General features: G+C 38.2%; 1 protein-coding gene across 5 annotated transcripts; it reads left to right on the top strand.

The window, feature by feature from the left end:
• Positions 1 to 4: 4 nt before the first annotated feature.
• Positions 5 to 20,191, top strand: arel1 (apoptosis resistant E3 ubiquitin protein ligase 1). Of its 5 annotated transcripts, none has more exons than XM_043262648.1 (22): positions 5 to 76; positions 2,157 to 2,406; positions 5,405 to 5,573; positions 7,216 to 7,436; positions 8,383 to 8,451; positions 9,087 to 9,313; positions 9,438 to 9,675; positions 10,819 to 10,988; positions 11,095 to 11,275; positions 12,299 to 12,543; positions 12,635 to 12,712; positions 12,818 to 12,959; positions 13,056 to 13,177; positions 13,333 to 13,408; positions 13,806 to 13,915; positions 14,186 to 14,365; positions 15,579 to 15,704; positions 16,226 to 16,355; positions 16,431 to 16,489; positions 18,249 to 18,338; positions 18,964 to 19,139; positions 19,366 to 20,191. In XM_043262648.1, exons 2-22 carry the CDS (start codon positions 2,259 to 2,261, stop codon positions 19,466 to 19,468), a joined length of 3,060 nt encoding a protein of 1,019 aa, XP_043118583.1. In that variant the 5' UTR covers positions 5 to 76; positions 2,157 to 2,258; the 3' UTR covers positions 19,469 to 20,191. The 5 variants fall into 5 exon arrangements, with proteins under 5 accessions (XP_043118583.1, XP_043118580.1, XP_043118584.1 ...); XM_043262645.1 differs by having other exon boundaries at positions 8,380 to 8,451; XM_043262647.1 differs by having other exon boundaries at positions 56 to 76; positions 2,160 to 2,406; positions 8,380 to 8,451.
• Positions 20,192 to 23,789: the final 3,598 nt, after the last annotated feature.

Here is a 23,789-nt window from a genome sequence, read left to right as displayed (position 1 = left end):
CGCCGTCATTTCCTGCGTCATCTATGCTAGCGCTAGATCCTGCGGTCTTTCCGGTTCTCAATAGACATCCATCAAGGTAAATATCTGGAAGACAATACTGCAGCTGTTGTCTAACTATGAACAGTAAGGTGCCGTGCGGTACTTTTTAGGCTTAACTGATTACTTTTAACTGTGTGGCGGGTATTTCGTTACTGAGTGTTGTTTTTCTGTGACATTGTATGATTGTTCCGCGCCGCGTATGTTCTGTTTATGCCCCCTGTGTGATTCACAGTTCGGGATATGTAGGTTTGGATTGTTGTTTAGGTAGGGAGTATATGCTAACATTTCCCGGGGACTTTAGTTTTCTGTATTTTGCTTCACTGGTATGCACCGATGTAATAGATTTAACAATAAAGTCTGTACTGATAGCAGGACTTTAATGTAAAAAAAAAAAAAAAAAAATCGACATTATGAAAGAACTGCAGTAATTATTTCGCGGTGGTCTGTCGCTTGGTGAAACTAAGTTCTTCTTGTAAAAGATGCATGAAGTATATATATTTTTTCCACATTATGAAGTTGCAGCATTTGCATAGCTTCTTAAAAATATCATTATTGCGCATCACTCTGTTCTTTATACCCAGTAATGACAAAGCAAAAACCAACCCATGAGGTAAATCAGATTTGTGGTAACCTTGCAAATTGTAAAAAAAAAAATCTGGAAAATTAGGCAAAAACCAAAGCCATGTGGTCAAAGGAAAAGGCTACAAGGCTACAAAACATTTTCTGCTGCATTGGAAGCTGCCCAGAAGCACTATAATTGTGACATGGAGGAAGTTTGAAACGAGCAGGCCGTCCAGCAAAGCTCGGCAATTAGGGGAGATGTGACCAAGAACCTGATATTCACTGGTTGAGTTTCAGAGATCGCGTATGTAGATAGGAGAAACCTGCAGGAGGACAACCTTCACTGCAACGCTCCACCGATCTGAGCTTCATGTCAGAACGGCCAGATGGAAACCTGGAATTTGCAAAATAAACAAAACAGGCTTTGAGAAAAATTATTCTTGGAATTGAGGCCTCCGTAAGGAGGAAACCACCTCGTAATATTATCTCACTGTTGTAGGTACACGCTGTATTTCAGTGGCAGGAACTGGTCAGTGTAGAAAGAAAGCTGAATGTAGCGAAATGTAGAGAAATCCTTAAAGCGATAGTTCACCAAAACGTGAAAATTAAGATGTTTTAAAAAACAGTAACAAAAAAGTGCTTCGTCTAAATATTAGCCACATATTTTACTCGCCCCAAAGCCATCCTATATGACTTAACACAGTGTTTTGTATCTTTGCTCTTCCAAGCTTGGTAATGCTCGTGGATAGTGGCCATTATTTTGAAGCTCCATAAATCGGGTACATTCGCGAGTTCTAGTTTTGAAATTCCGATGTAAAAAAAAACTGATTCGTGTAACACTGAGTTCCGGCTTCTTGGCTGACCCCATGACTCGACGTATGACGCAACTTACATCGAACATCGAGTCAGAAGTCAGACGGAATTTAGTGTACTCGTGGAAAACAACACGAGTCAGTTATTCACATTATAATTTTAAAACTGGAAATGTTTTTGTTACAAAAACCCATCTATCTGCTCCAGAGGACATGCGATAGCCCCTGAAGGCATACATAGTTGGATATATCCGATTTGTGGAGCTTCAAAATCATGGCCACCATCCACCATCATTACCAAGTTTGGAAGAGCCAGTATGCATTTTTAAAAAACTCAGACTGTGTTTGTCTGAAAGAAGAAAGTCATACACCTAGGATGGCTTCGGGGTGAGTAAAATTTGAGCTAAATTTCATTTTTGGGTGAACTATTCCTTTAAGTTGCTCCAAATCTGTATTAGTTTCTTTCTTCTTTTTAACACGGCTGCAGTAGACGCTACAAAGTGACTGTTTCAGATCATTTGACCTTTCTGTCAGCATTCTATAAATAGAACAGGGCATCAGTTTACTGTTAGAGATTTGTGACCCACATTGTGCTGCATCCAGTGGATTTTTATTATCTTTAGTCACGTCTGATGCCACTCATATCCAGAGTAGACACAGTGCAAAAATGTGACAACGAAAGGTTTTGAATGCTTTCTAAATGCACTGCAGTCTAAATTATATGTATGCTGTCCTTTTCCCCAGTAGGAGAAGACATGGGAGAAGTACTCAGGACCAGATAGGAAAGCAGAAAGCAAAGCAGACCCTGAGCTCACAGAGGTCTGAGTGGAGTCTAAACATGGTCTAATGGACCGACTCTTTTTGCTGACCTTCGTCTTCTGTTCAGTCTCGTGGATTTTCTTCTGGGAGGTGCGCTGGAAGAAAGGCAAGGAAAGTCAGATCGAAGAATGGCTCCAGAGACACAGCCTATCCGAATACAAGTATTTGTTTGAAGGTCAGTTCTACGCTTTAAAAACAACCACTTTTAGTTTATGGACCTCAGTGCAATTGAGAAACAGAGTTGCGACGCTCCCATTGGCTTCCATAAGAACTGAAGAATGCGGAAGTAAAGCATGTCATGGAGCGACCAACAGTTCCATTGAAGCCCATTCATTTCAGAGCTTCTAAAGCACACTTGCCTCTTTGCACTGGAATTTAAAAACATTTGATCTATTTATTTTATATCATTGAAATATAAATAATATGCATATTAAAAAATATAAATGCTGTCTCTTTATCACTCCAAAGAAAAAAATGCAATAGTAAAACGTAGGCATAGTTATCAGTACACAAATAATGCACTTTTTTTTTTTTCTATTAATTACTAGAAATGTAAATATAGTGAAACTGCTGTCCATCCTGCTTTTAGTGCTTTAGTTCTTTTACTATTCACTGATTGATTTAATAACAATCTTCCAGTTCGTCTAATATGTTTTTGCTGCATACATGCTGCAACAGATTTAAACATGGATCATTTTTAGACCGTTATTTAGGCCTGAATTTCATTTTATAGACATAATTCCCCTCTTAGGTGAGACCTCTTCACTAAGAGATGGGCGTCTAGTCTGTTGTTGTTTTTTTAAATTAGATGCCACATCCAAACCGCACAGACAATATAAAAGTAAAAAATCACGTCGATGTCAAATCATTGCCATAGACATCCTTTGCATAATCCTGATTGTATTACTCATCATGTTAGAACACAAAAAAGGCCCAACTTTATATTAGGTGGCCTTAATTACTGTGTACTTACATTTAAATTAATAATTCGGTAGAATGCATTTAATGTGTACATACATGTATTTACATTGTACTTATATTTTTTGAAAATACTTATAGCTACACTGTTGACCCGTTGCTTACACCTTAACCCCCTCGCAAACCTACCCATACCACCAAACCTGTCCCTAACCTTACCCCTATCCCTCCTCAACAGCAGCAAGTGTTTTGCAATACAATATGAACGCAATACACGGTAATCCAAATCCATAGTAGGTCATCCTGACGCTTCACTTCTGTAATTCTTGTGGTGAGAGTTGGCACCATGTGTAGGACGGGTCACAACCATTGTTGTCCAGTGTACATGGTGTAAGAGTGGAGGCTTTTATTCGGGTTACAAAGCTCATTGTGATGGCTGTAAAATATCACGTGGTGAAAATGAGATTTTACCTACGACACGCATTTTTGTTGTTGGCTACAGAAAGTGGGCCATAAGTTAAAAAATGTTGGGAGCCACTGGTTTAGAGAAGTACATGCGTGTCTAACCTACAACAGCGATCTGATTGAATGCGTATTTAAACACACCTGGATGTGGCAGAAAGTGCACAAGCTCAAAACGTTTAACCCCCCGTATACACTTGTACTACATCTTAATACCAGGTGTAAACAGGGCCTGAGTTAACACGCCTGGTTCCCTAATGCAGCCTATCAACTTGTTAGAAGCGAGCTGCTTGCATGAACTCTGACTGATTGAGATGGTCCCTACACAGTTAAGTTTAACGTTCATTTGCATGGATTTGCTCTGGTGAGGGGTGCGAGGGCTGATTGGGAACCGGTAGTTTAAATGTGAAGCCACTGAGGAACTCAGTTTGGAGAAAGTAAGTAGCTCCTACTTCAGAGTAGGGTCTAAAATAGTTTCAGGAGCGTAACGTAAGTTCAAACTGATTAGCTAAACGTACGCAAAAACTCCCTCACCTGCTGAATACATGTGCTCAATACTCAATGTTAGACAAAACTGGTTAATTTTTTAGCTTTGTGCTATTTTCGATTTCCGAGTTTAAAGTCTGCATCATGTTTATGACACTGTTTGTGAGATGGCAAAGGACTATATTACTTTGATTAGACATCGGCGTCATCGCGTGCTCTTATCTTTTGAGGAGACACTTCGCTTTAATCATTCACAACAGGATGTGTTGATTTGAAATTACAGACATTTCAGACTGCCTGATTGCGTGCAGAAACATTCGTGGATCTAGGGGAATGTTTGTTTTTGCTTTTTAAGAATTCGGGAAAACACAGATCATTTATTTTGTGAGCATACGCAGTTTTTACAGCTCACTGACGCAACCCGTCAAGGTTGTAAGGTACGTGCGTTCATTTTCGATGCTTGGTGCAAATGGTGGTGCATTTATTTGTGTTTTTAATGCGATGTGAATGAAATGTGACTATCTGAACTAAGCAGGGCCTTAAATTAAGATTTAAAAAAATTAAAGTTTTAGTCATCTGGCCCTCCATAGACGGCAATACAACTGAAGTGATCCCGGATCCAGAAACTTGACATCAGTGGCTCAACTTCAGTTTTGTGACGCTACGAGAATCCTTTTTATAACAATGTATTCTTCTTCCCTGAGTTTAATAAAGTTATCTAAAGGCTAATTCACACTGCTCAGGCCAACGCTGGCGATTTGTTGGATCAGTGTGTTTTGATTGCCTGTTGGCGTCGATTGTTTTCACCCGACTGAACTTGCTTAATCTGCATTTGTTGGGTCGTGGGATGTGAAAGGGCATTCCAACAATGACTACAAACTCTGACATAATCTGACGTGTGCAAGTTTCACTTAAAGCGGGCTTGACCCACGGCCTCTTTCGTTTTATTCGCCGTCTTTCCTGGCGAATAACGACTAGCAAAGACATCGATAACGCCATCTACACCGGATGCGAGCTGCGCAACAAAATAAAATACAAGAGAGGCTCTATTGATTATTTTCAGTAACACCGTCTACAATGGATGTGGTGCAATGTGACGAATTTCGCGTCTAATTTAAACACCATCTTTAACACAAGGCACAGACAAACTCACAGACTGGGTTTGTCTGTGCGGTGTGCATTGGCCTTTAGAGACCGTGTTTAAATTGGACGCAAAATTTGTGAAGATCCATTATCTTGGTAAGGCCAATAATCCTAAAATATATTTCACGCTAACGACATTTTCTTTCATTTTACTTCAATTAAAGATGTACAGACTCTGGAGGAGCTGAGTTTATGCGTGCTGTCTCGGCTGGAGGACGTGGTTAAGGAAAAGCATCACCGGAGGGAGATTACTGAGGCCCAAGTGCAGCTGCTCAGAGACTTTGCCTTCCAGGAGTGGCTTTGTTCCCAGAGTCTGGAGCACTACTATCACACGTGAGTTCACAAACACATCACCAGCACTCAAAAAACATCAACAGCTATGTGTTATTCTGCTCTATTGGGATAATGAGAAGAAGGAATCACGTTGTTAGTGATTTCGGAGTTTGTTGTTTGCGATGGCAAAGCGAGGTCGGGCTGAGCAATTAATCGAAATCGAGTCGCAATCACGATTTGAGAAAGCCTGTATTGTGGACACGATATGACTCCGTTCTAGAACAAATGCATGACTTCTAGCTTTGAGTGCAGGGCTTAAAGTTCACCGGTTCTACAGCGTTTGTAAATAATTGAAAATGACGTGATGATGTCACTTTCGAGTGAGTTTGTCTACCATTGGTATGAGAGGAGCACAGCTTTCGCTCACAGCCAATCAGAATTTTTTTACATTTATAAACACAAGATGCGCATGGTAGGCTATCCGATAGCAGAGCCTCAGCCCTGATGAATGGAGAAGCGCGACACGTTGAAAAAGCTGTCCATAAATACCGTATGTGCTAACGTTAAGTCTTCCTCTGCATACGCTGTGAATTTTAATTGCGTAACGTTCAACTGGAAAAATAATGCATTTTCTCACTAGTTTTGCAATGTAAATCATTTATAAACTTTGCCAAGACAGGAGAAGACTTCTTTCTAATCCATTTAATACATGCCGTTTATTGTACGTCGCAATTACAAAATAAGAGTTTCTGAGTTCGCATGTGGCCAGATATTAAAAGTACATGGATTTAAACGTCATTTAATCACGCTGTAAAAGTGTAACGTTACCAGGTAGTTGTTGCCCTCTGCAGGTATTTGATCAAATACATAATGTTCCTATTATGTTATACGTTATGTATTTTAACAGTGTTGTTCAATTAAAAAAATTTAATTACTTGGTTTTGATATTTTATTTGAGCCAATTATAATTGCCTCGTAATTAGTCATACTAAAGCCTCGTTTTCACAGCTTGTTAGATTAGTTACAATTTTATTAAAATACAACTGCATTGTTTAACTTTTTTTAAATAACGAAAACAAACATTTTGTCATCGAAAATGTCTTAAAATAGGATTAGAACTTGTTTTAGGGAACCAAGTATCTGTATTTTGTCACACCTCTAGTGTCAATAAGCAGTATACTTCATAATTCAAAAGTGTATGAAATAGCTTTCATTCTTCTGGTCAACCATATATTTATATAAAAAAAACCAAATCATTTTGAGTAAGAAAAGCAATAACTTTGCCGTAGTATCCTTTCAAATGTTACCAGTCATTGCATGCTTTCTATGTGCATGACATACATGATATTTTATATATATTGTTTTATATTAGACCGTATGGATGAAGCTTGACGCATATACTGAGAAAAACTACATAATCCTTCCAAAAAAACACAATAGAAAATTGAATTGGAATTGTATTGGGTTGAAGTTGATGGATTCTATTGGTGACATGTAACCTGACAGATGGGAACCAACAGAACAACAACAATATCAGAATAATGCCCCAACACATAATAAAAATGATGACAAAAACAATGTTGCTTGAGAAAGTGTAGCTAGTGTATTCATCTCTGACGTGTCTGTCTGCTTTATAAATGACATAGAAAGTCAAGAAATCCAAACATTCACTGATCCATCTATCCTGTCTTTTTTTTGGCAGCCTGAAGACCCTGGGCTGCACTACCCTGGATGATCTAGCACAGTTTGACAGCCAACTTCAGCTTTCTTTAGCAGCGTGGGGCTATTACTACGAGGATTACATCAAACTGTCCACCGGTGTGAGGGTCCTCCAGGCATCTAAGGGAAGCCGAGATCAAGACTACGAGATCCAGCTGGTGCACAGCCTTGCTGACAGGCGGCTGAATGAGAAGTGGTCTTTTGGTATGTATCCTGTTATTTGAATACATTTTTAATGGGGTTATCAGATGCCCGTTTTTCACAAGTTGAGATGATTCTTTAGGGTCTTGTTACAGCAAGCATTTCCCTTTAAATGCTAATGAGAATTACAGAGAGCTTGTGTACACACCGACAAGGCACATTTCTGTTCAACCAAAGGCTTTGAGCTTTGTCATTTTGCAGATCGTATACATTCACAAACAGGGAAAAAAATGAAAAATGCATCATATAAGCCTTTAAATTTGCCTATTTCAAACGTTTAGTTGTTTGAGGTTCATCAGAATAATCAGCATATCTTCTGAATTATTTAAAATGTATTTTATTTATTTATTTTAAGTCTCTTCTGCTCACCAATTCAGCATTTATATGTGATCCAAAGTACAAAAACAGAAAAAAGTGTGAAATAATTTTACTATTTAAAACATTTTTTTAATAATGTAATGTTACAAAAGCTTTTTCATTTCAGATAAATGCTGATGCTGAATTCTGAACAAAAAGTACTCCACTACTTTAAATATTGATAATTCTAATAATAAATGTTTCTTTAGCAGCAATTCAGCATATTAGAATGACTTCTGAAGGGTCATGTGACACAAAAGACTAACTTCATAATGAGAAAATGTATATTTGATCACAGCAATGAATTAAATGTTAAAATACAACTGACTTCTATTTCAATATTTTAAATGGCAAAAATATATCGCAATATTACTGCATTTGCTGTATTTTGGATCAAATAAAAGCAGACATTGTAGACATTCTTTAAAAACAAAAAAACTAAAACTTTTTTACTGTGTATATGTCCCTGTTGATCACATCAACTCTTTATCATGCCTGAAAGTATTCATCTAATGTGATCGTGTTTTGCTCTTGTGATTTAATGATGACTCGATTCACATCAATTCTGTGTTAATGTCTCACCTTTCAGCAGGAGCTCTGATATTTGGCTGTACCATTGCCCTGTGCTTTCTGATAAGGGACCTCATGTTTTACGTGATTGGTAAGTCAATCATTTGATACCATATATTGCTGCATGCCATAGTAAAGGTTATGCTGGACAATTAATTGACCTATTGGTAAGCCCCGCCCCCCTACCGTTGCTCCCAATTAGTTGCTCACTGTCTTACATTAACAGCTGCAGTGTGAAAACCTTGTCCAAAGATAATTTTGCACACTTTTGGACACAGAAGGCCACCAAAAGTTATTTATAATAAAATTTGATTGTAGTACATTTCATATTAATTTAACGCAAACACTCACCTTTTTGGAGTTTTACAACCTCTGGTCATTGCGTTCTTTTGCTGTATGTAACAGAGAGAAGTACGCGCTCAAAAGAAACAAAATCATACCGTTTTAGAGTAAAAGATTTAGTTTACTTCTACGTTCATGCAAGTTTCCGTTAACTAAGCACTTTTGCTTTGATATACATTTCAAAATTGGGTTTTGCGATAATGTAGGTTATTTGTTTCATTATCTTGGATTGTCAGGGAAAATACTTAATTATTAAGTCCTATTAAATATACACATGTTTATATGCATGCTAAAAGCAACTAGTTAATAGTAAGAATTGGTCCCCGAGCATGTCGTTTTTTACATTTATTGTCAGTATTTTAATGCTCATATACTTTTTTTTAGGTGGAATAACTGTTTCCATCATCGCATTCGTCTTTACCATCAAATTTCTGTGTGAGCTTGCTGCTCGTGTGGTCAGCTTCTTACAGAATGATGACCCTGCCCGACATGGGGACCGCAGTATCTATGACTATGTGCGGGGTAATTATTTGGACCCGCGCTCATGCAAGGTCTCCTGGGACTGGAAAGAGCCACAGGAAGTGGGTCAAACCATGAGTTTCCGAGTGCAGGTGACCAATCACAAGTTTTTTTTTTCGTGTTATATAACTCTGTAGTTGACTATGTGTCGGTGCTTTGTGCTCCAAATGATTACGGTTCATGCATTTATTAGTTGTTTTGAAATCCTCCTCCCAGCTCTTTTACAAAAATGGCCAGCCTTTTCCTGCGCACAGACCTGTGGGATTGAGGGTGAACATCACTCACATCGAGCTGGCTTTAGAAGTCCCTGTAACCCAGGAGGTCCTTCAAGAGCCCGAGTCTAATGTAGTCAAAGTGGCCTTCACTGTGCGTAAGGCCGGGCGCTACGAAGTAGCTGTCAAACTTGGAGGCCTGAATGTGGCTTACAGTCCTTACTACAAGATATTCCAACCAGGTAAAAATGAAGTTCCTCATTTTTATTTTTGTAATACTGTCCGTGTTTGGAATAAGGGACCTCATTTACAAGCTTCCACCCTAAATGTCAGAATTAGCATACATCATTTATAAAATCTATATATAGGACCCATTTTACTTGTATACACCCCACGACCATCATATAGTATTTGGTTGAAAGACCTTCTGCTTCAAATACTGCAGTCAGTTTTTAAAAGTTACTTTTTTTACTTTTTTTACTAAAAGTAGGTCTTTTGTTGCCTTAATCTTCATTGGATTTTACGTCTCAAAAAGCTGCAATTTTGTGTGTTAAGTGCAAACACTTACTCATCACAGTATAACACCAATCTATTGGTGATATCAACGTGTCTAGAATAAGATTCTGAATCCGTTTTAACTGCCTTTTGTGCAAATGAGAGCAACAACAATGAAAGTATCAACAAATGCTCTAAAGAGGCAACAGCAACACAGCAGGTAGGGCCACTGACAATTACCTTCTCCTTCATGACTGATTTATCTCTAGCTTGACCAAACTATCAGAAACATACCCAATGAGCGTGGCCTTAGCATAGGTATGTATAGCTAGATTCCTTATTAGAGACTTTTTCTATGAGCTTAACATAAGTTATCTGCCATATCTGCCACTCCACAGCTCAACTGGAAATTGCCAAGTGCAACAAATGTGACATTTTAGCAGTGGGTCAGTGATGGTCTGGGGGGAATCACACAGACCTCCATGTGTTAGCCGACGGTGCCCTTACTACCGTTACTACCGGGATGCATTCTTCAGTGCTGTTGTTGGGCTTGACTGGTCCGGAACTAAATGCAAATGATAATCACTGCTATGTTATGTATTGGAGCATCCAAAGCCAGAGCGTAGTATCGCAGGCTTCCCAGGTGCTCAGTGATGCCCCCTGGACATCATTTGCCATCACCGTCCTTGAGTTGCTTCGATTAAATTTATGCTGTGTGTGGTTTTTTTTTTTTTTCTAGTCTAACCCTTAGTGGGTTAATGTATTTGATTTCCATTGACCATTGCCACACAAATTTGCTTTAAACAAATCAGGAAATAGCTGTGCATTTAGAAAAAAAAATCTTTTGTAGTAAAACGAGAAGATGCTGATGACAAATGCATGTGTTGCAGGTACAGTGGTCCCATCCAAAACAAAGATAGCGTATCACTTCTCAACACTGGTTCTGACTTATGGCCAGCAGCACACGCTACAGATAGAACCACGGGATGAGTATGGAAACCCCACCAGTAACTCTGTCTCACTCGTGGATGAGGTCAATTACAGCATGCATGTTCACCCTGTAAGGACACCTACTGCGTTCAAACTTTCAAAGTTTGGATTTACTTAAAATTAAAGGGGTTTTAGGTCTGGCCTGGTCTGATCTTTTGTTCTTACTTTTGTCACAGTTGGGCACAGTGGATGAGGAGAACTCAGATGATTGCTACAGCACATCGGTGTCATCAAACAAGCCACAGTGCCAAGTTCTGATGAGGCTCACCTTCAGGAAAAAAGGCTGCTTCAGAGCATGCATCTCATACAGGGACCAGCCCCTTAGCAATGGGGAGTTTGACATCATTGTACTCAGCGGTGAGTCAATCATGGCATTGGAGAGCTTGTCAAGAGGCTTTTTACCGACATTGATCCCTCTTTGTCACCAAATTCTATGAAATCTTTTGGTGTGTTAAAAACCTAACTTGCCTAACTTTTCCATTACATGACATTACAATTGTTTATTGTGCCAGTGAAGGCAAAATACAACTTTATTGCATCTCAAAACATACATATATGGTAAAATATATGGTATTAAATGAATATCTGGTATTGCTAGTGCTAAAATGTGTTGCTAGGATGGCCATATTTAGATAAATGCCCACAAGGTTCTGTATGTTTTTGTCTGGCTACAAACTACTCTCTAGGGTACGCAGTCTTACGCAGTCTTATACACAAAAAGTTTCAATGGTGTTCGACAGACTTGAACCAGTACCTTAACGGCCAGTTCTGTCGCCAGTCAGTAAAGCTACTGTTATTGTAACGCAGACCAACATTATATCCAGAGATGCTTTCATTGTTTTCAGGATGATTCTGAGAAAAGGGGTCACCCAATAGGAATAGGATGAATTGCAGACAATGAGAAGTGACACAGGAAATTATGTAAGATCACACACAAGACTGTGTTTCTTCCTGTTAGGGTTGGTAACAATACAAGTGGTTTGTACACTGGCTTGCGGTTAAAAGAGGGAGATAATATAAAGAAGATGGTTGTTTGCGGAAGCCATGCAGATCTTTCCCATGCCCTGTTTCAGGCTCGTTCATTGGCTATATCAGTAACACATTTCACACTGCAGGACTAGATATTCAGCATGCTAATAAATGCTTATTTATAGCATTTGTACAGTAATCTTTAAAATCAGTTAATTCCAGTAATATGCAAATTTACAGTTGGAACTATAATCATAAATGAGTGACATGGAAGCGATCAAAGTGTGGGAACCCTGTTGTTCTCTTCAATGTCATTGTAAAGACAAGAACACAGCTGACTGAATACACAACATCCAGAAGATCTGTAACCTTTTCTCAATATTTTTTTTCGCCCCTTATGCACTCGCGCAGAAAACGAGAAGAACTGTGTGGAGAAAAATGTATCTACCCCAGGCATAAGCATCTACTTTGAGGCCTACCTCTACAGCACGGGCACTTACAGCAGTTGTCCTTGGCAGTTTCTAGCGTCCTCCCAGCTAGCTTTGCAGAGACGGCCCTCCATGGGTGATGATGAGGAGGAACATGACTCCCCTGTAGAGGGACAGTCGGAGAAGGTCAAAAAACCAAAAAAGGTGTATTGCTATATCTCACCAAAGGTAAAATCGATTCAAATGTGTGTGGTTGATTTTTAGTTTGTTAATAATATTAGTTCTTTGTTCATTTAAATACCGACTTGTTGTGTTTCAGCAATTTTCTGTGAAGGAGTTTTACCTGAAAATTATTCCTTGGCGCCTTTTCACTTTCCGTGTGTGTCCTGGAACTAAGGTTATCTTTATTTTCTGAACAGTTTTATCAAAAACTTTATTCTTTTGCAAAAGCTGCGATTGTATTCAAGAATACATATTTTTCTTTTTATTTTAATTCTGACAGTTTACTTACCATGGACCGGACCCTGTTCATAAATACCTAACACTGGTGGTAGATGATGGGATTCAGCCTCCTGTAGAGCTCAGCTGTAAGGACAGAAATATCATGGCTGCAACCTTTATCCGCTTTCTCCACAAGAATATTGGTTAGTGTGAGCGGCAGTGTACCATGAATACAATCCAATAAAGATATATATAGTTGTGCTTGATTTTTGTTTTGTTTTTGTGTGTGCATCTTCCAGGCGGATCAGAAACTTTTCAGGATAAAGTGAACTTTTTTCAGCGCGAACTGAGACACATTCACTCCAAGAGACCTCGCACTAAAACCTGCCTGAAAATCAGCCGTCACTCGCTCCTGGAATCGGTGAGACAGATCATTCCTCATGAGCCATACAAAAAGTCTCTGAATGCTAGTCTCTGAATATTAACCTGCAGCCCTGCACTGTTTATTTCTTTGGTTTAGTGCAGGCTCAGAATTTTCTAGAAAAGTTAAAAGTGACACTTTTCCCTTTTTTTCAGTCTCTGAAGTCCACGCGGAACTTTTCTGTGTCTGATTGGAGTAAGAACTTTGAAGTTGTGTTCCAGGATGAGGAAGGTTTGTTAACAGATTGATGTCATTAGTTATTAGTTATTAATTAATCTTACACATTTCATAAGAGTATAATAAATTACATAATTTTTTTAATTATATATATATATATATATATATATATATATATATATATATATATATTTATATATATATATATTTATATATATATATATATATATTTATATATTATATTATATTTATATATTATATATATATATTTATTATATATTTATATATTTATTTATTTATATATATATATATATATATATATATATATATATATATATATATATATATATATATATATATATATTGTTTTATATTTATTTATTAGCCAATTGAAGATTAACATTATTTAACCTATAATTATATTTAAATTGATTTGTTCTGTGTTAATTAGCTCTGGACTGGGGTGGGCCACGGCGTGAGTGGTTTGAGCTCATCTGTAAGGCTCTGTTTGACACAAATAACCAGCTTTTCACACGCTTTAGTGACAACAACCAAGGTTTGGTAAGTCATAGTCGTACAAAAAGTTTTTTATGCTGGTTGATATTCTGAACTCGTAGGTCTTATCATATTATTTTAATGTATTGTTGTAATTCTAAACACTCTGGTTTGTAGCACAAATGGTTTTATTGTGTTTACGGTATCTAGTATTTTACCTAAGCAACTAATTAAGCACTCTTGATTTTAATATTAACTGTAGTGATATGCACTTTGACTTTTTAATGTTGGTCAGTAGTTGTTTTGGAATGAGCTGGGGGGTTTTTTTTTGGTCAGGTCCACCCAAACGCTGATCGCCCCCCTCACCTGAGGGTGAAAATGTACGAGTTTGCAGGTCGAGTGGTGGGGAAGTGTCTGTATGAATCAGCTTTAGGCGGGGCCTACAAGCAGCTGGTACGAGCCAGATTCACCCGCTCCTTCTTGGCTCAGATAATTGGATTACGAATGAACTATAAGGTGAGAATTGTTTCATAGCTTGCTAATAAATGTACATTTTAATCTGTACTGATATATCTTATGCCTCCTTTACAAATCAATCAGTCAATCATTTTTATTTATATAGCGCTTTTAACAACACAGGTTGCATCAAAGCACTGAACAGTATAATGTAGAAGAGTACAATGACAGGGATGTATAATGACGAGAGTGACCAATTTGTTATTAAATGCAGAGACGGTCTCTGTAACCAATTTGACGACAATCACTAGAAGTTAAATGTCCCCAACAAAGCAAGCCAGAGGAGACAGCGGCAAGGAAACAAAACCCCATGCATACAGAATGGAGAAAAAAAAAAAACTTGGGAGAAACCAGACTCAGTTGGGGCCAGTTCTCCTCTGACCGGACGCCCAGCACTTAACTTCCAGTTCAGTTTTAAACGCAGCTGTGTCATATAGTGTAAATGACTTAGTGTGTGTGTGTGCATCAGGATCTGGTGATCTGTCCACGGGCGCATCTTGGTTTTCTGGTCTCTGATGAACATAATCTCTGTGTGCTGATCCACCATCTAGTCTGGATACAAACTGTGAAAACAGATTGAGAAAGAGACAGGACTAATATTAGCGTAGATGCCATTCTTTTTACGATGTCACAAGTACATCGTATTTTAGTAGTAGTGTTCCCGGTTCCAGCAAATCTAAGTAATGCTGCCTAAAAATCCTTTAACGGATTTGAATAATAAAAAGTATGTTGGGTTGTTATGTGTAGGCTAAGTTAAAAAGATGTGTCTTTAATCTAGATTTAAACTGTCAGAGTGTGTCTGCTTCCCGAACAGAGTTAGGGAGATTGTTCCAGAGTTTAGGTGCTAGATAGGAAAAGGATCTGCCGCCCGCAGTTGATTTTGATATCAAATGGCCAGAGTTTTGAGAACGCAGCGGACGGGCAGGATTATAATGTGACAAGAGCTCGCTCAAGTATTGAGGAGCTAAACCATTCAGGGCTTTATAGGTAATTAATAGGATTTTAAAATCTATCCGATGTTTGATAGGGAGCCAGTGCAGTGTTGACAGAACCGGGCTAATGAACACTAATGAATAATCTCCTCTACTACCTGTAAACTTGCTCCATTTCCAATTTTTCAGCCCAGAGTTTGCTAATATGCAAATATGCTTGATTTAAAATGACTTGTTTATTGAAATTACATTTTTGTTTTTGTTTTTCTTTGCTTTGGCAGTACTTTGAAACTGACGATGAGGAATTTTACAAAACCAAGGTATGCTTTGTCCTTAACAACGACGTCAGTGAAATGGACCTGGTGTTTGCAGAAGAAAAATATAGCAAGTCAGGACACCTGGAAAAGGTAAGTCATCTTTAATTTCACAAACTTAAATCTCTCCATTTTAATCTTGATTCAACGTACGATCATACAGTTAAGTGCATGTCTGTATATAAGTGCTGTGCAGAGTTTAGCTTGAGCTCGCTCCAACACACCTGCCTGGAAATGTCTAGTGATTCGAAAGGGAGCTTGATTAGCTGCTCCACATGCTTTTAATTAGGGTTGGACTCGGTAGGACGTCAGCTATGTTTCCATCACCCTGTTTCAATGTGCATTTTCTAGTATTACATGAGAGACGAGTGATGGAACGACACTGATATTTAGTGCCAGTTTACCAGGAAGTGATGATTTTGTTCTCTTTGACTCGATGGATGAAAACAGTTCTTGTTCACATATGTTTAATGAGATATTCCAATTTTACACACGATTTAAATTCATAACTTTGAGTGGAAACCTGGCTAGTGGCTTCCAGGAGCAGGTTTGGATAATAAGGGTTTTTTTTTTGTTGTTGTTGTACACTTTCACTAATAGTAATAATATCACAGGTGGTGGAATTGATATCTGGCGGTGCTCAAATTGCAGTGACAAATGAGAATAAAATTCACTACTTAAACCTGTTGGCCCAGTACAGACTAGCCAGTCAGGTGCGAGATGAGGTAGAACACTTCTTAAAAGGTAAGTTTCTAACTTTAATTAGCTTGTGTACAAATTCTCCTTAACTGAATTAACAGAATGAACTCTTCTGTTCAGGTTTAAATGAACTGGTTCCTGAAAACCTTCTGGCCATATTTGATGAGAATGAATTGGAGGTGAGAAATGATATTAAGCTGTACAGCATATTAGAGGATTTAAAAATCATTAAATTCTGGAAGTTTATATACGTTAAATATAGTTAAGGATTTCCAGAAAAAACACCATATCGTAGCTTTATTTAAGCACAGTTCAGTTTATATATCTTAGTTTTATAAATCTACATACTAAACATAACTTTGGATTTCAGTTTGGTGAGCTGTTTCATTAACATCCTCTGGCTAATACTTAAAGTACATTGTCAGCAGTGTTCCATTTTTTTCTAAAAATAAATATGAATATATAAAAAGATTAGCCACACTCTATATTAAGTTATATTATTATTATTATTATTATTATTTATTTTATTTTATTTTATTTATTTATTTTATTTATTTTATTTGTTTGTTTGTTTTTTAAATAAAAGTGCAATATATAGACATGTATGTATATAATAAGTCCATTGTACCAAACAATTAATTTAAATGTAAGTAGATAGTAGTTAAAGCCATCTAATATAAAGTAGGACCAAAAGAGCATAGCACCAAAGCTAGGAGCGTCTTGACTGGGCTCTGGACTGGTCATTCCAAATCTGATTTTTGTGCTCATCTGATCATAATTCAAAATGAATTGAATCTATTTCATAATTCATTCATACAGTATGTGGTTTTAAATCCTACTGAGATCTAATTTGTCGAAGCCCTTTTTCAGTCTGATTCCAGCTCTGGTCAGATTTCCCATAGCTTTTCTTAGAGGTTGACCTGCTGGTCTGTTTTGCCAATTAATTAGCACCAAGAGATTGCTGGAACATGTCGCGTCCATGAAGCGGCTTAGAAGGGTCCCCTGTCCCCCTGTGTTTGTGTTTAAACTAAGCTTCAAAGGTTTTTGTTGCACTGATCAATAGCCAAATCAAATTCAAATTCAAATTCAAATTTTATTTGTCACATACACATACATACATGGTACGACATGCAGTGAAATGCTTTTTACAACTGTCCAGCATCAAAATAGAAAACAGAAAAACAGAATTTAAATATATATAAATATAAAATAAAATAATGTATAAAAATATGTATAAAAAGTGTGCAAAGTTTAAAAATAAAATGTAAATAAGTGTAGTGTAAAAAAAAAAAAAAAAAAAAAAAAAAAAAAAAAAAAGCCAGTCATTTTTATATATTTCCCCTGTATTCTAAAGCCACCCATGCATAGTGCATTAACACGATGTACTTTATTCTTTAAGCGGCCATGCTCTCCAATATCGTGACCCAGATTTGACACGAAATTATACCCCAATGCAACATTTCCCAAACCCCTCTATTCACAGGCTAGAGGCTCTCAACGTGGTCGTATCTGTTGCTTCCTCACAAGCTGGAGATATGTTACAGTCCCTTTGGACAAGAGACTGATTTGTGATCTGTTCTGATTTGTCACACTCAGAATAAGGAGTGGGAAGGTACCTTTATCTCTTTCCAATGAGGCAGACAATGCAATTTCTCCATTTCAGTGCTATGATTGGCCATCGGAGAGGGAGGATACGTTGTGGCCCACCCTTATTTCCTCCTGTTCAACTTATTTTCACAGCCAAAACACGCATTTAAAAAAAAAGTGTCCCTAAAGTTTAACCGTTGCGTTTTTCACTTACCAAACCAAAACCAGAATACATTTGGAAATGTTACGAACACATGAAATTATATATCTGAATAAGTATAAAATGGCCAAGTATAAAATGTGTGTTGCAGTTTGCATCAGTTTAGTGTTAATGTTTTGTCTTGTTTCCAGTTGTTGATGTGTGGTACAGGAGATATTAACGTGCAGGACTTTAAAGCTCATGCTGTAATTGTTGGAGGGTCGTGGCACTTCAGAGAAAAGGTAAGTGACTTAATATTTAGAATGCATTTCATCTTTTTTTTTTTTTTTTTTAGGGTATGCACTTAACATAGATTTATATGTTATTGTACAGCATTTAATGTAGGGTTCCGTTGTGTTTTGAAAAACTAGATATACAAATAGTGTTTTATAACAGATGCTAGCTGAAGAATCCTTTTTTGGAGAAGCTTCCGAGGATCACGTTATGCACATATGGGCATCAATTAGTGACGACATCAACCCGCCTTACAGTCACCGAGTCTCCATGCATTCAGAATGGTTTCCTTTTAATGGTATTTAGGTGTTATTCTGCATGGATCAGTGTGTGCAGTCCTTTGGCATCTCCCTGTGGTCAAGTAAAGCCTGACTTATGCTTAATTCGTAGTTACTGTATAATTAAGGTTCATGTACTTTTCAATAATTTAAAGTCGTAAAGTGTGTATTGATTTGGAGAGGATGGGGGGGGCCATACGTTGAGAACCACCGTATTCACATTAACATGACATTCAATGTTAATTAGCGTACGTATTTGATATTAGACCGTCCTTAACTTAAGTCGCCGAGAGATCCCAGCAGGTGGTGAAAGTGTCACGGTGGGCTCACCTCGATTGTTCTGTTTTTTTTTTAGGTAATGAAATGGTTCTGGGCAGTGGTGTCATCCTTTACACAGGAAGAATTGGCACGTCTGCTGCAGTTCACCACTGGCTCCTCTCAGCTCCCACCCGGCGGCTTCAATACACTTTGCCCCTCCTTCCAGATCATAGCGGCTCCCACACACAGCACGCTGCCCACTGCACACACCTGGTGAGCGCACATCCAACGTCTTACTTAATCCGCTCGCCGACGTTAAATGTCATGCAGTCGGGGTCACGCGTGTTTTGACAAAGGCTTGTTTTTTGTTATTTTAGCTGTATATATAATGAATGCGGGATAAAGTGCACACTGTGTGTTCTCAACTTTTTGAGGGTATTCTCGTGATGTTTTCGTAAGACGTTTCACACCTCTTTCCACGTCGTTCTGTTTCAACCAGTTTTAACCAGCTGTGCCTCCCAACATACGACTCCTACGAGGAGCTCCACAAGCTGCTGAAGCTGGCCATCAGCGAGGGGAGCGAGGGCTTTGGTATGCTTTGAACGCCAGTCCAGCTCAGGCAGGAACAGAGTTATCCCCAAACCTCCTTTTTTTTCATGAACACGTCACCACAGTGTACTTTACGGTGTACTGCAAAGGAAGGACTTTGATCACAAGATGCCTCTGGGAGGATTCAGGAGTTGTGTACATATGTATTTAAAGACTGTTCTTCAAGATAAAAATGTGAAGAAAAGCATTTTTTTTTTCTATATGAATGCAGACATAATTAAATGGCCTACATAAGTGTCAGGATGCTCGTTTTGCATTTGACATTAAGAGAATGTTGTTGTTTTTTTTGGTTTTTTTTATGGAACATAAGGGATGTTGGCAATGACTGCATACCCTCTACACTTGGGCCTTAACTGATCAGGGAAGGTTGTGTATATAACTGCTGTTTTATTGTATGCTTTATTTATACGGTGTGTATATTTTCCCTCTAATGTTAATTTGATATTTATGAAAAAGGGACCTTGGACATGTTATAATGTTAACATCTTTTTTTCATCTTCGGGAATTTCATAAATTATAAACTTGCTTTTCTCATAGATGTTCATACTGTTTCAGTTTCAACTGTTTCGGGATCAGGCATCCCAGAAACGGTTAAACGTTTGTTTGATATTTCAGATAGCCGACCATGCTAGTATTACTGAGCATATGTAGAAAAGTAGTTACGATTAGATTTAGCTTAAGGTGACCATTTAAAAAAAAAAAAAAGTAGCTAGTTCTAAAATATTATTACAAAGACACAATATCCTACCGCAAAACTACTGTTATTCTGAAATCTTTGAGCAACATCTATGCATCATAGCAAACAAGTCCCCGAACATACAACTCTGATTTTGTATATAACTGATGCTGTTTCGGATTTGTTCTTTTAATGCTTCAAAAGTAAAGTCTATTTGTGAGAAGAAAAAAATCATGCACAATGGCTGACTGTTGAAGAACTATAGTGAACTATTTTCCACTGTATAGAGCCTGTAGCAATATTCTAGGTCACATGCAATTCTGGAGTGTCCTTTTATGACCACTACAAACCATTTGAAGAGACACACAATGACTTACCCTGATGTTACACTGTGCTCTTGCCTCTATCTCGTTCTGCCTCTCTCTCTCTCTCTCTCTGTCTGTCTTTCTGTGTGTGTGTGTGTGTGTATGTGTGTGTGTGTCTGTCTATATAGATATATAGATATGAACACACTTTTTTTCCATGTAGATATATTCTTTGGTTTTATCATTTATGTGCAGATGGCTACAGTTGATATTTTCTTTATGCAACACAATAAAAACATACAATTATTAAATCATTAATTGTAAATGTCATTAAAAATGTGAAATGGTCATCAAAAGCATATGGTTTAGCTTCATGAGAAAGTAAAATACCAACTATAAAATGGATAGTTCCGGTCCATGATTTTGATTGGTTGATAAAACGTATAGTTCCGGTCCCTGATTTTGATTGGTTGAGCCACGTTTGAAGCTTTGCGTTTCTCTGCAACCACAGCCAGCTATGGGGGTTTTCAAACAATGCCCCTTAGCTGTTATAAATTCACTGTAAACAACATTTTATAGAGATTGATTGTCATCTGACTTTTTTGCTCGATATTTGAAGTCGAGAAATACCTAAACTTTTTTGACACTCACGGCTGCTCTCAATGCTTTCTCTGCACCACTTTCAAATCCATAATGCACCGTGCAAGTGTGTAAGCTTAGCTTCCATAGGAATTATTTGAAAAAGTTTGCTTTAGTGTTTAAATTGAAACGCACAATGAGTCATTGGTGATTTTTGACAATTGTTTTTCAAAGTTCATCTTGGAGTTGCTGTCATAGCAAAAGGTCTGTAAGCTTAAACCTGCTCGAGCAGGCTTATTTCATGTCTACAGGATTGCATTGCATCTTTTTAAGCAGAATTGATGCTTAGCTCAGTCAGAGGTTAGCCAAGACACACTGGGACCCGTGTGCGGCTGTTGCCAGAAGTCTTTATTTAGGTTATATTTTATAAAATAAAAATATAGAAATATTTTTGTTACAAAGAACCCATTGATCTGATTCAGAGGACATGTTATAACCCCACGAGGCTTATAGGTTAGTTTTCCAACGTAGTACTAGTGCATATATGCGCTAAAAGCTTAAAATATCTTATATTAGCTCACTCGTGAGATCTGTTGACTTTTCATCAACTAAAACTATGAAAGACTCAAATGACTAAAATATAACTAAGACTATTAAGTAATTTCATCTCAAGAAACAATTCAAAGGCTAAATCAAAAATGCCTGCCAAAATTAACACTAGGCCTACTTGTGACTTCCACTGATCTCCAAACATGATGGTTTGGAGACTTCATGGTGATAAATCGTTGCCGCATCTACCTTGACCAGAAAAGGCAAGTTGGGATTCAGGTGGCTGAGAGCTGGGGAAGAACAGAAGTGAGGGTCTTTTTCTGATGGCGGAATAGGGAGGTAAGTGGTGCAGGAACTTGACTGTAGTGGGTCATAAAGCAATGGTAGAAATTTGCAAAGAACCTCTGCAACTGTTTAATTGACATGGGAACAGGCCAGTTACAAACAGCTTCTACCTTCTTTGGATCCATTCAAACCCCGGTTGGTGTAATGATGTAGCCAAGGAAGTGCATGGAGGTTTTGTGGAACTCACACTTTTCTACTTTCAGGTACAGATGATGGCCGTGGAGGCGGGTTGGCCAAACACCTCCTTGAAAAATTGAGGCATGGGTTGTTCGAGCTTCAGAATAAGTAGAAACAGGCAAGTAGAAAAATCAAAGGTGATTCTCGCTCGATTGGTGGGGAAGAGGTGAGGCTGCATCTCCAGATATAGAGAGCATCGGAGAAGGAGGCCATCACAGAGAACTCAACTTTAATTAAACAAGGCAGAGAGCAGCACTCAGCCATCAAACAAACTCAAAACAGATAGATATCTTCAAACAAAAACTTTAATAGAGAAAGTCTTTCTTTGAAATGATAATTGTAGATACGGTGAAGTCCTTAGTGCAAGCTGGCATGGCATGGCAAAATATAAAATATAAAGTATAAAGTGTAAAGTGACTAGTGCAAAATTGTCCAGTGTAGAGTAAAGTGACAAGTATCTGGGAAAAGAGGGGTGAACATGAGAGAGTCCCGGTAATTAGGTGCTGGGTGTTCTCTGGTTCAGACTCTGAATGGCCTGCGGGAAGAAGCTCCTCCTCATTCTCTCTGTGTTTGCCTTCAGGTAACGAAAGGGCTTTCCTGAACGCAGCAGAGAAAAGAGTCCATTGTTGGGATGGCTGAGGTCTTCCACGATCTTCCTGGCCCTGGTACAGCACCGCTTGTTGTAGATGTGCTGCAGCACAGGGAGCTCAGTGCAGATGGTGAGCTCAGCTGACCGCACCACCCTCTGAAGAGCTTGCTTGTCCTGCATGGTGCTGTTTCCAAACCAGGAGGTGATGTTTCCCGTCAGGACACTCTCGATGGTGCAGGTGTAAAAGTTCCTGAGCACCTGAGATGGGAGTCTGAAGTCCCTTAAGCGTCTCAGATGGTATAGACGCTGCCGGGCCTTCTTCACCAGGGTGTTGATGTGACAGGACCAAGACAGGTCCTGCGTGATGTGAACGCCCAGGTACCGAAAACTGTCCACTCTCATGATTGCATAAAATATGCAGATTTTAAATTTGATTTTCATTTTACCATTGCTAATATGAGAAATAACATGTCTGTACGATTAGGTCCAATCAGTGAACAGAGCACTGTTCATAATGTTTGCAATCATTACTGTACCTTTACTTGCTTCCTTTACTGTATGTAACTTTTTTGGTCTGTTACTGTATGTAATGGAATATGATTGTAGAGAAGCACACAATGCTTGAGTAAACTGACATCAGTTCCAACTAAAACACAATGGACAGGAAAATCACCAGAACAATGCATAACCACACACACACACACACACACACACACACAGTCATCTATGTGCAGGGCCTCTTGATGCACTAATTGAACTGTAGTAAAGCTGTACAATGGCAATGGCGAATGGAAATAATGGATAATGTTCGAAGCCATATGTGTTACAACCGGAGATAAAACGGTATACTCACCGTAAGCAGGGAGACTGATAGCTAACTTTCGTACACAGATATTGACTGATAAAACTGTTTTTGCTAACAGACAACTACAGTTGATACATGAGATGCCCATTTTATAGAAGTTTGTATGACTTTTTAGGGTATTAATGAAAAGCCTATAACATTCTTTAATATAAATGATGACTGCTACATTCGTTATGCATCTTTTTATAGAAACACTAAATGATCAACAATTTTTGAAGCACCACCGCCA

Source organism: Puntigrus tetrazona, chromosome 17 (assembly GCF_018831695.1).
Source record: "Puntigrus tetrazona isolate hp1 chromosome 17, ASM1883169v1, whole genome shotgun sequence".
Classification (NCBI taxonomy): domain Eukaryota; kingdom Metazoa; phylum Chordata; class Actinopteri; order Cypriniformes; family Cyprinidae; genus Puntigrus; species Puntigrus tetrazona.
Note: the sequence above shows the minus strand (reverse complement) of the source record. Positions and strands in the feature narration are given on the sequence as shown.

Bases quoted from the DNA above. Each gene is read 5' to 3' on its own strand.
- arel1 (XM_043262645.1), top strand. From the start codon at position 2,259: ATGGACCGACTCTTTTTGCTGACCTTCGTCTTCTGTTCAGTCTCGTGG. The intron at 11,276-12,298 runs GTGAGTCAATCA...GCACTCGCGCAG, and splicing joins TGACATCATTGTACTCAGCG to AAAACGAGAAGAACTGTGTG. The intron at 12,960-13,055 runs GTTAGTGTGAGC...TGCATCTTCCAG, and splicing joins CTTTCTCCACAAGAATATTG to GCGGATCAGAAACTTTTCAG.